Here is a 13,456-nt window from a genome sequence, read left to right on the forward strand (position 1 = left end):
GATCAGACTGACGGATGTGGCACCCACAGCGCCAAAATTCAAAAAGTTATTGAGTCGACCAGGCAGCATGTAAATAAGACTAAATGAACTATTATAAATATTACGGATCATTTGATTTTACATCGATTATGTGCCAATTGTTTCAACTATTAGCAGGAGACAAGCCACGCGGAATTGCCTGAAACATCACAGTAATATGAAGGTTTGGCTTTATCTAGTTTTGTAACAATGGTGTTATTAGCTAGCTGTTAACCTACGTGATGGCTAGCCACCTAGCTGCCATAGCTTAGCTTACATTTAGCTGACGTTGACTTTAACGAGGGTAGTGTTGTAATGTTTGCTAGGCTCGTCAAGTATAATAGTAAAGGTTTGATGAGACAAAACAAAGATTTCCTCTATGATATATTTATTTTGTACGCTGGTTCATTTCTTTCTCATGACTCAAATTGATGTCACATTGAGCCCCGTGTAGGAAATATTACATTATAATCTTTACAAGCTGTGTATTTAAAGAAACATCGATATATGAACAAAATTAAATGTTCTATCAATAATTATAAGACATTTAATTTGGCATACCTCACAAAACCAAATAAGCCATTAGTTGAACCGCTATTGTTGCAGCACAGCTAGCTAACGTTAGCTATCAAGCTTTTATTTGTTGTAACATAATAGCCACCTGAATCGGTTGTATAATCTGCGAAACGTTTAAGGTTAAAAGTAGTCGCTTATCTAAGTCATTAGCCACGTTTATCCGAATGCCTTAACTACTTTGTATACTATTTAGGTAAGTCAGTTATGAACCGATATAAACGTTGGCTGTTTGCCAGGGAATCAGCGGTAAACGTTAGCAAAACACGCCAACTGCAGACATGTCAAGACTGTAGTTCTAGAAGGGATGTGTTGCCAGGGAACATAACCTACTGATCCGGAGAGAGGCTGCTATATCTCCGCGATTTATCATCTCAAATATCGAAGAGGGGGAAAAAGCAAAACTGAATTCACCTATCAGGTCTATTAGCATATAACTCAACCTCCCAATGCACAGTATGTTCTGACTTGTAGCTCATTGATTTATTCCTGTCAATCTAAATCGACCGGTGTACAGACCAACGGTACAAAACCTTCCTGCTTTCATTGTTATCCAGCTAGCTTAGCATTGATTTCATACCTTCTGACAGTTAAACTAACCATGTTTTTTCCCAAAACTTTTAGGGTTTTTTGGGACAATAGGGTTGTTAAATTTATGTTTTGTCTTTGTGTTACAGCTGTACAGAATACCATTGAACACCTAGGAGCTTTTTCTTATGATTAGATGATCATGAGACGGAGCCCAAGGAGACCCCTGATCCTCAGAAGAAGAAAGTTGCCCTTTCAGCAAAATGATCCGCCAGCTGCTGAATTGCAAAGCCAAGATGGTGCATTGGGCTCCAAAGAACCTTCAAAACCAGCTGCCAGTCAGAGATTCCCTGATGGTATCCGTATTATGGATCACCCTTCCATGTCTGACACACAGGTGGTTGTTGTCCCCAAAACAGCAGACCTTCAAAGTGTTATCCGTGCCCTCACTGCCAAAGGCAAAGAGTCTGGAGTCCAGGGGAGGAACAAGTTCATCCTTCTGAGTGAGAATAGCAGCCGGGACAATGGATCTTTTTGCCAGCCTGCTGCTGAAGGGGATGACAGCTCTACAGTTGATCAAACAGTGAAAGCAGAAACCATGCACAGCTCCCCTGATGCTAAACATCTCACTGGAATTAAAGCATGTATGGAGACATTTTGAGAATATTTGTGGTAGTCATTTATAGCTCTGATCCTTTCTTGAAACAATAATGTATTTCTCTCTTTCTTTCATAGTGAATAAGGAACTGGAGTGTGGTCCTTTAGACGACAGCCTCACCAATATTCAGTGGCTCGGCAGAATGAACACATGTGGCTTCCAACCAGATCCTGTCAAGCAGATGGCCAAAAAGGAGAACCTAACCATGAGTTCAGAGACTTTTCAGGTCAGCTGCCCCTCCTTGTCACCTCAGTGGGATTTCTACTGTTGATGTGATAACATGCAATTGAAAGTGTCACACTGATCTCAGGCATGTCTAAGCATGTCCTCTAAACACCATCATTTAGTCATTCTGTCTCAATGACTTGTGCCTTCATTGTGATAAACTATTATCTCTCTAGTATGGGGATTACATAGCACTTGTGCTGCTAGATTGGCATGATTTGATTATATAATACTGTTGATGATTGTGCAATACTGTAGTTATTATGAGTTTATTGTTAAAGCTTGTTAATCAGCACAATTTTTTTTATGGGCAAGACATTTTAAAGATGTTATTGTAGCTACATGAGCTTAATGGATTAAGTTATGCTTTTGTTTTTCGAGGCATCTACTTTTTTTGTTAAAATGTTTTACTTTTCCTATTTCTGAGAGAATTCTGAATTAAGAGGTTTCCATGCCTAAAGATTTAGGAGAAAACTCCTTATTGTAGGATAGCTCCTTTTTTTAGACTCATCCAGTTCACTTTAACATTTCTGTCTACGGTTCAATAGATGTGTCATGTATTGAAGACTCTTTTTCTTTGTTTCTTTTACAGGCCCAAAATGCACTAATTGATGCAGAGTCGGCTCAGCAGCCCATGTCAGAGCGCCCACCGTACTCATACATGGCCATGATCCAGTTTGCTATCAACAGTGGGAAGAGCAGGAGGATGACACTGAAAGAGATTTACATGTGGATCGAAGACCACTTCCCTTACTTCAGAGAGGTGGCCAAACCAGGATGGAAGGTGATTTTAAACTGAAAACAAGTCTTATTCACATATCATATTGCAGATTTAGCTTATTTTTAAGTATTTGAATGTCACTTACTGAAACCAGTAATAAAGATTATTGTTCTTTATCTATTATTGCAGAACTCCATCCGCCATAACCTCTCTCTACACGATATGTTTATTCGTGAGACGTCACCAGATGGTAAAATTTCTTTCTGGACTATCCGACCCGAGGCCAACCGATGCCTAACTCTTGATCAGGTGTACAAGGTGAGCACAAACTAAATGCAACACTGAAACTGAATACATTTTTGCCTTAAAGTTCTTCATTTTTATATATTGGATATTAACCATGTTGTCTGGGGATTATTTTGAATTTTTGGGTTTCAATCTTCATTGTTTTCTTCAATTCCACATATTTTCCTACAGACTGGCTGTGACCCAATGGCCGCTCCTGTTCCGGTTCCAATGCTTTTATTTTCCCACCAAGTAAGATGGCTTCATCCTTTTAAATCTCTAGGTTTTCCTCTTTACAGTCAAGCAGCAGAAAGCGGAAAAGGGACAGAAAATCAGACATCCACTTTCACTCTAAGGTCTAGGGAAATCCTTTTTTTTACAGGAGGAGATGAGCAAGGAGTGTGTATACCCAGATATACGTCCATAATTTCTCCTTAAAGTGTAGGGACATTTATGAGAGGTCTAACTAACTTTTGTCTGTTCTAGCTTGCCCAACATTAAACAAGGGAGAGAAGGTTTTCACTTAAGTGTGGTCAAGAGTAGTACAGTAAGGCCACTGTTTCATTTAACTCGAAAGTAACGCTATGTCATTTCCTTTTTCGTCACAGCAACAAAAGAGGATGCTTCCTGATGCAAGAAAAACACCAATTAGCTCTGGTGAGTCAAATAGGAAGAGGGAAAAAAGAAAAGTTGGGTCATAATGTCAGAAATTGTCATTAAACTTTTTGTGTTTTTCTACACTCAGAGAGAAGGATGAAACCTCTTCTCCCTCGCACCGATTCTTACTTGGTTCCCATCCAGCTGCCCGTCAGCTCCTCCATCTACCTGCCGTCTGCCCCGTTCCCCCCCTCTGGCTCACAGCAGAAACGGTTCACTTCGCGAGCAGCCAAGAGAGTGCGGATAGCTCCTAAGGTAACATTTGTAGAGAAATATCAGGTTCTCCGGTTGGATATTGTCGAGCCAAAATGATGTGTCGGAATGTTTCTGGTGTAGTGCACGTTTTATGTGAATAGCTGAAGACACATCTTTTTAGATTAGCTTTTTATTAGCGATACCACCCCCTTTAATTGTTATTTATTCATATATTTTTTTTATGTTTTGGATTTAATTCATAGTTCTATTGGCGACATCACCTTTAAATTGGTCTTTACACTTTCTTTTTCTTAGGAGTTTTTATTTGTTTTTTTCTATTATTATATTTTTGAAATTGTTTTGTTTAATTGATAGGTTTTAATATTTTATTATATTTAATCGTTTTGTCTTATGTCTGCCTTTGTATTTTTACAGAGAGTGATCATTATTTATTTCATTATATTTATTTTCTTTTATCATCACACCGTTTGCCTCCCTGTGTCCCTAGCTCTGTTATATTATGTTGTTATGCTGTATGTGTGCAAAAAGGCTTTAAACATATGACCTGAAGTGAAAGTGTATTATTATTATTATTATTATTAAGCCTATTCTGTCCAACAGGTGACACAAAGCGACGTCCCAGCAGTAGTGATGCATCCTCAGAAGAATGAGGACCTCAGGGTGGAGGTGAAGGAGGAGCCGATGTGTGTCTCGATCAAATGCGAGACTCCTAAAGCCCCTCCGAAGAGACAAGCCAGCAGCTCTCGACGCAAACAGCGGCTGGTTCACTCTCTGAACGAGGAGCCTGTCCTCCTCTGCCCCGATAACACTTTCTTGGACTCCGGTGTGGTCTCCGATGCTTCCACCTTCCAGGAGATGCTGACCATGGAGCTAGACGAGCATCAGGAGGAGGAGCAGCAGAGCCCGGATCGTGGCTTCTCCTCCTCCAAGACCCCCATAAAAAGCAGCAGCCACCTGACCTCCTCCACGCCCAGCAAGCCTCCCTCTCTCGCCTTACCCGAGCCCTGGAAGGTGACCCCCGTGGGCAAAGGGAACCAAAGTGCTCTAGACTTTAGTCCCATCCGCACACCAGGCGGTCCTGCAGTGACACCACGGCACGATTACACCACCTTCAGCTTCAACAGCACTCCCTTTAAAGACTGGCCCCTGTTTAGCTCCCCAAGAGAGCTGCTCACAGGCGCTCTCTCCCATGCAGCCACAGACTCTTCCATGGAGTGCCTCAGAAGCAACTGCTCCAGAGAGCTGCTCCAGGCCGGAGCTGGTGCCACAACGCCCGCTAACCGCTCCATCACGGATGGCCTCGTCCTGGATACAATGAACGACAGCCTGAGGGAGATCCTCGTGGACATCAGCTTCTCTGATCTGGTTGAGGAGGACCTGGGTATGGCTAATATCAGCTGGTCCGAGTTCATCCCTCAATTTAAGTAGAGTAAGGGCTAAAAAATGTTCAAACACTAAAGGAGAAAATGGAGAGAAGAGTTCCATTTGGGTGTTCCTCTCCACTTTCTAGCTTTCTCCTCGGGTCTTTCATTTACTGGTTCCTTTGAATATCTTCCTGTTTTTATTTTGATCATTTTATTTTACCTATCATATCCGTGTATACTTTCGATGGATTACTAAAGACGAGAAGTTTGTATGTATGTGAATTTACACTTATGTATGTTGATTTGCACATTTTAATATATAATTTAGCTTTTGCGTATGTAAATGTAAAGACAATATATTGCCTGATAAGCCAGCCAAGCGAATCAACTTGTAAATTGAGACATTATTAGCAATAAACATGGCAGAGTAATACAAGTAGCACTAACAGCAATAGGATTAATAGTATCTTCACCACAGAGAGCTATATTCTGCATGCAGTGACTCCTTGTGTTTTATGGAGCAATATTCTAAATATTTTGTGTCTATCTAGCGCGCATTGTTATAGTTTTCAGACGCAATTGTATTTTCCAGAATAGCTTTTGCAGAACCATCTTTGGAGTGCAGAATGGTAGATATGCCGCATTCTGAAAATGCCACAGAATAATGTTTGGCTTTAATATTTCCTCCGAGTTTGTCAGAATGCGTGTTTTCTATGTTAGAGGGATTGCATTGTAATCTGTATACAATTGGTGCAGAAGAGCGAGCAAGAGTGAAGCGTTGTGGTTTGTAGCAGACAGATTTCTAAGCATGTGCCTTGTTCTGTTTTCTGAAGTTGGTGTTTTTTTGACTATACAAATAAATCTGCTGATGTTGGCACATTACACAGCATGAAATACTTTTTATTTATTATTTTTCTTGACTGAAGTAAGCTTTGATTTGCCTCATTAACAATTTCAAAATGTAAATAAAGGTTTTTCCAGCCGTACACAAACTATACTAACCCTTCTACTGCGTTTGCATTTGTTAAACTACATAGCAATGCCTAATTATTTTTACTTGAATAAAAGGTGAAAATTATTTATAGATTGTTTCTGTTTCTTACATGGGCTCTTATGCAGAGATGTAGATGTTTATTATGAATGAAAACTGGAGAAAGACCCACCTGTGTGTGTTTGAAACTGAAATGGAGTCAAAGTTTTGTCAAATTGTCCATAAAAAGTCAGATAAACCACCCTGTTTCATTTGTAGTTTTAATAGTTATCTCAAATCAGCATATCACAGTTATTTTCATATCAAAATGGACACCTAAAACAAATGTTCAAACACTTAACAAAAAAGTACTCTGGGACTTCTTAATGCGGAATTCAGAAGAGAACGGCCTTCAGTATGTTTGCACTTCCTGCTGAGCCACTTCCAAAAGTATCTGCAGCTGCTTGCTCAAGTAGTCTGGGGAAAAGAAAAGAGTAATGTTAAAAAGGCTTTGCATTCATGGTAATGTGTTGAATGGGGTTTAATAAGTTCTTCCGGTAAATTCCTTCTCTTTGTTACAGTATATAACATCACTTTGATACAAACTGCTATATTAAGTTCTTACTGTTGCTGCATTCTCTCATAAAAGGACGAGTGTGCAGGTTTTGGTGTGACCTACCGAAGATGCGTCTCCATGAATGGGGCAGGCGGTAGCGGTATACGGTCAGATAGTAAACTGGGACCCCGGTCAGGGTGAGAGCACAGCTGATCCCTGTGTTCCAGGGGTCCGAGTACAGAGACAGACCCACGATGAAGAAGCAGACCACGGTGAATGTGACCGCGATGACCAGTGGCACCTTTGGGTAATTTAAAGGAGAAAATAAAACAGTGTGACACACTAACCTATTATTATTATTATTATTATTATTATTATTATTATTATTATTATTATTATTATTATTATTATTATTATTATTATTATTATTATTATTATTATTATTATTATTATATTATCATTATTATTATTATTATTATTATTATTATTATTATTATTATTATATTATCATTATTATTATTATTATTATTATTATTATTATTATTATTATTATTATATTATCATTATTATTATTATTATTATCATTATTATTATTATTATTATTATTATTATTATTATTATTATATTATCATTATTATTATTATTATATTATCATTATTATTATTATTATTATTATTATTATATTATCATTATTATTAACATTATATTATCATTATTATTGTTATTATTATTATTATTATTATTATTATTATTATTATTATATTATCATTATTATTATTATATTATCATTATTATTATTATATTATCATTATTATTATATTATTATTATTATTATTATTATTATATTATCATTATTATTATTATTATTATATTATCATTATTATTATTATTATTATATTATCATTATTATTATTATTATTATTATTATATTATCATCATTATTATTATTATTATATTATCATTATTATTATTATTATATTATCATTATTATTATTATTATTATTATTATATTATCATTATTATTAACATTATATTATCATTATTATTGTTATTATTATTATTATTATTATTATATTATCATTATTATTATTATTATTATATTATCATTATTATTATTATATTATCATTATTATTATTATATTATTATTATTATTATATTATCATTATTATTATTATTATTATTATTATTATTATTATATTATCATTATTATTATTATTATTATATTATCATCATTATTATTATTATATTATCATTATTATTATTATTATTATTATTATTATTATTATTATTATTATATTATCATCATTATTATTATTATTATTATATTATCATTATTATTATTATTATATTATAATTATTATTATTATTATATTATCATTGTTATTATTATTATTATTATTATTATTATTATTATTATTATTATATTATCATCATTATTATTATTATTATATTATCATTATTATTATTATTATATTATCATTATTATTATTATTATTATTATTATTATTATATTATCATTATTATTATTATATTATCATTATTATTATTATTATTATATTATCATTATTATTATTATTATATTATTATTGTTATTATTATTATTATTATTATTATTATTATTATTATTATTATTATTAACATTATTATTATTATATTATCATTATTATTATTAACATTATTCTCTGCAATATTTAGCTTATTGTACTTTGTTTCTTTTTGCACTATTGTTTTTTTATCTATTGTTTAATATCTTATGTATATTTATGTCGTAGTATTGGAGGGACTTAAGATTTCATTGCCATATCTACACTGTAGCTGTGCATATGACAATAAAGCCTTTGATTCTAACCTTGAAAGGTCTTGGGTGGAGGGGGTAGCGATATCGATGGATGAGCATCCCCAGGGTTGCTAAGGCAATGAAGAACCAGCGAGAAAAGGAGGCAAAGTTGATGAGCTGGTAGATCTCTCCTGTCGTCAACATCACTACCACCAAGGGGTACTGCAGACACAACACAGATAAAAGGACTATTCCATACTCAGTCTGCTCTGTATAGTGATATGAAATTGACAGACAATACACATAATAAATATTGCAAATATGAAGTGCTTTTTTTAGAAAATAAGTTACTGGTTGATTAAAGATCTTCTGAAATATCATCACGTCATGTATGCATACATCATAAAAATACCATGTTACATTTGAAAAGTAAAATAAAGGATGTAACATCGCATTTTATAAAAAAGAATAGACATTGGGAATTACTTATTTATTCTTTTTCTCGGATTTAAATCCAAATATATACATCCAGCATCCATACTTGACTGTTAAAACAGCAGTTTGACAAAAAAAAAAAACATAATAAGCAAACTTTATCAGCTTGAGAAGACTGTAGCGGAAAGTTAAATTAATAGCTTGTAAGTCCTATAGTTATTTTCTTTTTTAAAAGTTCTTTACCAATAACAGCACAGCAGGCAAAGGCGTGTGTCTGCGGATGTGAATCATGGAAAAGATTGGAGGCCAGTGACCCTCCCTGGCTCCCACAAACAGCATCCTGCATCACAAACAATCAAAACAAGACTTCCAATCAATCCGTTAACATTCATATATGGCTCTTATAAAATATAAAATAACTGTGTTCTCAGATTACCTCGGTGCCCCAAAGAAACCACCGTTAAGCGCTCCAAGGCAGGAAAGAGCAACAAGAAAGGGAATCACAGAGGCCATTCCCTGGAGCGCACGGTTCGCAAACGTCTGCAGAGACACAGGATGGGAGCATTGTAACACACAGATCATATTTTAATGATTTTCCTTTTAAATGCGTGGTACCAGCACAGCACTGACCACAGCCACAGCCTCAGACAGCAGCAGCTCAGCAGGAGTCATCATGGTGTAATAGGCCACGTTTACAAGCACATAACAGACCGTCACCATCACCATGGAGCAGATTATTGCCAGCGGGATGTTTCTGTCAACACACAGTGACATATGATATTATTTATGAGTCAATAATGCTTTAAAGTATAGATTCAATGGGGACAGACAGCTATTTAATATACCTGTTTGGGTTTATGACCTCTTCTGTGACAAAGTTCAGATAAAACCTAAAGGAAAAAGGGAATGGCAGACATTTTATTATAGAATTACTGGTTAATGTACTGCCCTTGAGACAGTTAAAACATTCAAAGAGGTTTTAAGCCGTCATTCACACTGCAATAGTACATTCTTACCATCCACCGTAAGCATATAGGCCATTATAGAAGGCCAGTGGCAACCTATCCAGTGTTATGGACTCAACTTCAAAGCCATTCTGGAAGTTCTCAGTTTTTCCTTGAAAGATAAAGAAGCATTGCAAGAAAATAACATCAAATGAGGATCATTTAACAGCTGGAGAGACATCTGTATCCTCATAAGGAAACAATTTCACCCTCCCACCTTTGGCCAGTGCAATGACACCAGGGACAATGATGAGGACCAGAGCAAACATCTTGATAAAAGTCAAGGTGACCTGAGTGCGGGAGGCCATGGTCACACTCCAGCAGTTCACCACCACGACAAACGCTACAGAGAAACAAATAAATTAAACTGAAAGTTATGACTATATGATTTATTACATGGCCATATTGGGTAGTAAGTTGGGATGGAGTATAGAAGACAGAGGAATAAAAGTACTTACTCAATCCCAGGATGCTGACAAGTCTGATCAGTACTATGGGAGGATCGCACGGTGCAAAGAACGGCTCCACCACATAGCGGCCAAACGCCAGGGCCACATAGGAAGCCACAGCCGGCCTGGACATGGAAAAATGGTTTGTTATGTAATCTGATTTGACTTTAAGTAAGGGCAAACAGGATAAACAGGTTTTTTCTTTCTTCCAATTTTTTTCCCCCTGGTTATACAGGCTGCTCACTTAGTGTTGCACTTAGCAGTTTAACAAACCTGATGAAAAAGAACTCAACCCAGAGTCGTAAAAAAGCAGGCAGTGGTCCCAGTGTCTCCAGCAGGTAAGTGTAGTGGCCCCCTGATTTTGTGAAGCTGGTGCCCAGTTCAGCATAACACAGGGCCCCTACAGGGGACAGAGAGCATCATTTTAATGGTAATTCAAGCTGTGATGTGTTGAGTCACAAATCAGGATATTTTAGAACATGCTAGCTGGGTTATTTTTTTGAATTTCTTGTCAGGCAGTCAGGCAGTGCTGCAAGATTTGTCAGAAACCATGTTTTTATTTCAACATTTATTTATTTCAGAATATTTATTTTTTCATTATTTTACTTTTGCATGTATTTATTTACACCTAAATATTGTCCTGCCTGCTTGGCAATTCACCTCACTGTGATGAATTTAATCTTTCTTTTTTTTTAAATGTGCAAAAGGTATGGAGATTGAGTTGTGACAAAGTCAGTTATTAAAGTTAATACTTTTAGTATTTGAAAATGCATTGGAAGACCCATTAAAAGCAAATTTACACTTCGATGATGCTTTCCAAAAGCAACAAAAACAACAACTAAATGCAACCATTACTATAAAAAAAATTCCATGCTGTGTTTCCTAAAATACTCCTTTCCATGTACAGTATGTACCGAAAATGCAATAAGTTATCAAAAGTTCAATTATTTTTAAGAATGTACAACAACAAAAAAACAGTCACAAGTTTGAGCCATGAGAGCAGAAATAAATTAAGCAGATCTTACCAAACAAGGAGAGGACCCCACACAGTGCCCAGACCAGCAGAGAGAGCCCCACGCTGCCACTGTTTATTAGGACCCCCTTTGGTGCGATGAAAATCCCACTGCCCACAACCGTGCCGATGATGAAAGACACGGCAGGCAGCAGCCCGATCTCTCTCCGAAGGTGCACCACCTCCTCTTCTGTCTTCTCTTTCTTCACTTGTGTCCCGTCCATTTCTCTGTGGCTGTAGATACCACTTAGACACCTCAAACTGACCACACTTTAGTTTCCTAATTCTGATCATTTAAAATGCACACCAACATGGTATATCGTCCTGCAAACTAAAGATCTTACCTCTTTTTGTCTCCTTCTCAGGGTATTGCTGCTCAACAACAAGACAGCAGCAGGATCCTAACTGCTTCAACAAACAGTAGTCCTCTTTAGGTATCCAGCTAACCCTTCTGGGCACACATTTGCAGCAGTAACGGTAGCGAGAGGCAAAACTGGCCTCATGTCCCCCTCTTCCCCCGAACTACCCCGCATGTTATTCTCCCCTTATTGGTCCTAAACCCAACCGCCCAGTCTGAGAGGGGAACAAAGCCAGCACTCTTGCAAGCTTCAGGCAGTTAATCACCACAGTGCATTGTCCTGCTGGTATGTGTGCTTGTGCTCTTATTTGTGTGTACAGCTTGATGGAGGCCTTTGGGCTGTGGGGAAAAAGGGTCAGGGTGTTGTAGAGGCAGCTGCCCAGTCTGCAGGAGGGCTTCTTTCAACAACAGCATTCATCTTGTCTAATGATGGCTCTGGTTTACAAGTGGTTTGATGTATTTTTCACAGCTTTCATACACATGTGGCTTTGGCTAAATCTAAGACATTGTGCAGCATTTCTGCCAAGATCAAAAAGCTCTGACTGAATTACTGAGGCCATTATAATCTTGTTTTGACCCAATTTCCAGTAGAGAGAGTGCTGCATGAATGTCAGTTTGGCTTCATCATCGATCTTCTGTTAAGATCTGTAATTGATCAAATTCCTCCACACCCCGTACGCACTAAGGGGTGCCTCTGTTTAGAGATTATGAAGTGAGACCAATTGCATCAGACCAGATGTGAGGATGGAGATGTCCTTTGGATTTCATTCTAAACAAAAGTTGAAATAGAAAATACTGCAGGACATTTTTTATGGCACTCGACGTGTGTCAGAATCATGTGATGTTTTTTGTTAAAGGGCAAGAAGAGTCATGTAGAGAGGGGGATGTTTGTGGGAATGTCCTGCTCCACTGAGCGATCTAAAAGTGAAACTCTGAGTTTCAAACTTTAATCCAGGACATGCACATCAAAGTACAGCCTCAAAGAAGAAAACTGTTATTAATAGCCGCTTTTAAGATCCGGCATATTGCACCCAATAAAAGATGCATAAGATGAATAGTGAGAGTCATCTTTATTGTAGTACTGTAGCAACACAAGGGCAGTCGTTGCATCTATCTATGACCTTACAATCTTGTTTTGGAATTATGTTACTGATATCTATCTCCTGCGCACATCATAATTTACGTTAGACCCTGCTAATTAGAAACTACTCATCAATACAATTGGAATTTACATGATTTTAAGATCTGGAGATTTATAAAAACATAGGGAAAGTGTTGCCATTCATTGGAGATGTACAATTGTGACACTATTCTCATTATATAATGAATAAATTCAAATAGACAAATGAAAATGAAGGATTATAAACTGAAATTATGCAAGAACATTGTATTGTATGCACAAACTACATTAAAGGATATAGAACGTGTACAATAATAATACATCTCACTTTGACCAGCAGATGGAACTAAATCTCATACCTACAGGATTCAATTTACTATAAACTGGATGCACTTTTTTTCCTTCCAGAAGAGGGCGACCTAAGCTCACAGCAGATATGAATGATCTCTCACTCAGTTACTTATTCCCTGTCTGTCTCAGGTAAGGCCCTGGGGCATCTTGAATATCGCACTGTGAAATCCCAAGGCAG

At 36.6% G+C, this 13,456-nt stretch overlaps 2 protein-coding genes across 4 annotated transcripts; one reads left to right on the forward strand and one right to left on the reverse strand.

Moving 5' to 3' along the window:
* Window positions 1-11: 11 nt before the first annotated feature.
* On the forward strand, window positions 12-6,323 carry foxm1 (forkhead box M1). The gene is made up of 9 exons (XM_063905038.1): window positions 12-202; window positions 1,269-1,763; window positions 1,855-2,003; window positions 2,595-2,786; window positions 2,913-3,041; window positions 3,201-3,260; window positions 3,617-3,665; window positions 3,754-3,920; window positions 4,482-6,323. Exons 2-9 carry the CDS (start codon window positions 1,316-1,318, stop codon window positions 5,307-5,309), a joined length of 2,022 nt encoding a protein of 673 aa, XP_063761108.1. The 5' UTR covers window positions 12-202; window positions 1,269-1,315; the 3' UTR covers window positions 5,310-6,323.
* A 159-nt stretch (window positions 6,324-6,482) lies between these two features.
* On the reverse strand, window positions 6,483-12,027 carry si:ch73-352p4.8 (cystine/glutamate transporter). Of its 3 annotated transcripts, none has more exons than XM_063905669.1 (13): window positions 11,794-12,027; window positions 11,463-11,683; window positions 10,711-10,837; window positions 10,447-10,562; window positions 10,206-10,331; window positions 10,001-10,100; window positions 9,830-9,874; window positions 9,615-9,738; window positions 9,421-9,524; window positions 9,228-9,324; window positions 8,622-8,771; window positions 6,895-7,072; window positions 6,483-6,692 (listed from the first exon to the last, which is right to left on the reverse strand). In XM_063905669.1, exons 2-13 carry the CDS (start codon window positions 11,671-11,673, stop codon window positions 6,628-6,630), a joined length of 1,443 nt encoding a protein of 480 aa, XP_063761739.1. In that variant the 5' UTR covers window positions 11,674-11,683; window positions 11,794-12,027; the 3' UTR covers window positions 6,483-6,627. The 3 variants fall into 3 exon arrangements, with proteins under 3 accessions (XP_063761739.1, XP_063761741.1, XP_063761740.1); XM_063905671.1 differs by having other exon boundaries at window positions 11,463-11,710; window positions 11,794-11,972; XM_063905670.1 differs by having other exon boundaries at window positions 11,463-11,965.
* Between the last annotated feature and the right edge of the window lie 1,429 nt (window positions 12,028-13,456).

The sequence above is a fragment of the Eleginops maclovinus genome, chromosome 17 (assembly GCF_036324505.1).
Source record: "Eleginops maclovinus isolate JMC-PN-2008 ecotype Puerto Natales chromosome 17, JC_Emac_rtc_rv5, whole genome shotgun sequence".
Taxonomy (NCBI): domain Eukaryota; kingdom Metazoa; phylum Chordata; class Actinopteri; order Perciformes; family Eleginopidae; genus Eleginops; species Eleginops maclovinus.

Coding starts and splice junctions, on each gene's coding strand:
- foxm1 (XM_063905038.1), top strand. CDS start 1,316: ATGATCATGAGACGGAGCCCAAGGAGACCCCTGATCCTCAGAAGAAGA. Junction 2,004..2,594: donor TGAGTTCAGAGACTTTTCAG/GTCAGCTGCCCC, acceptor TTTCTTTTACAG/GCCCAAAATGCACTAATTGA. Junction 3,921..4,481: donor GAGTGCGGATAGCTCCTAAG/GTAACATTTGTA, acceptor TCTGTCCAACAG/GTGACACAAAGCGACGTCCC.
- si:ch73-352p4.8 (XM_063905669.1), bottom strand. CDS start 11,673: ATGGACGGGACACAAGTGAAGAAAGAGAAGACAGAAGAGGAGGTGGTG. Junction 9,325..9,420: donor GGTTTCTTTGGGGCACCGAG/GTAATCTGAGAA, acceptor TTTGTGATGCAG/GATGCTGTTTGTGGGAGCCA. Junction 7,073..8,621: donor TCCACCCAAGACCTTTCAAG/GTTAGAATCAAA, acceptor AATTACCCAAAG/GTGCCACTGGTCATCGCGGT.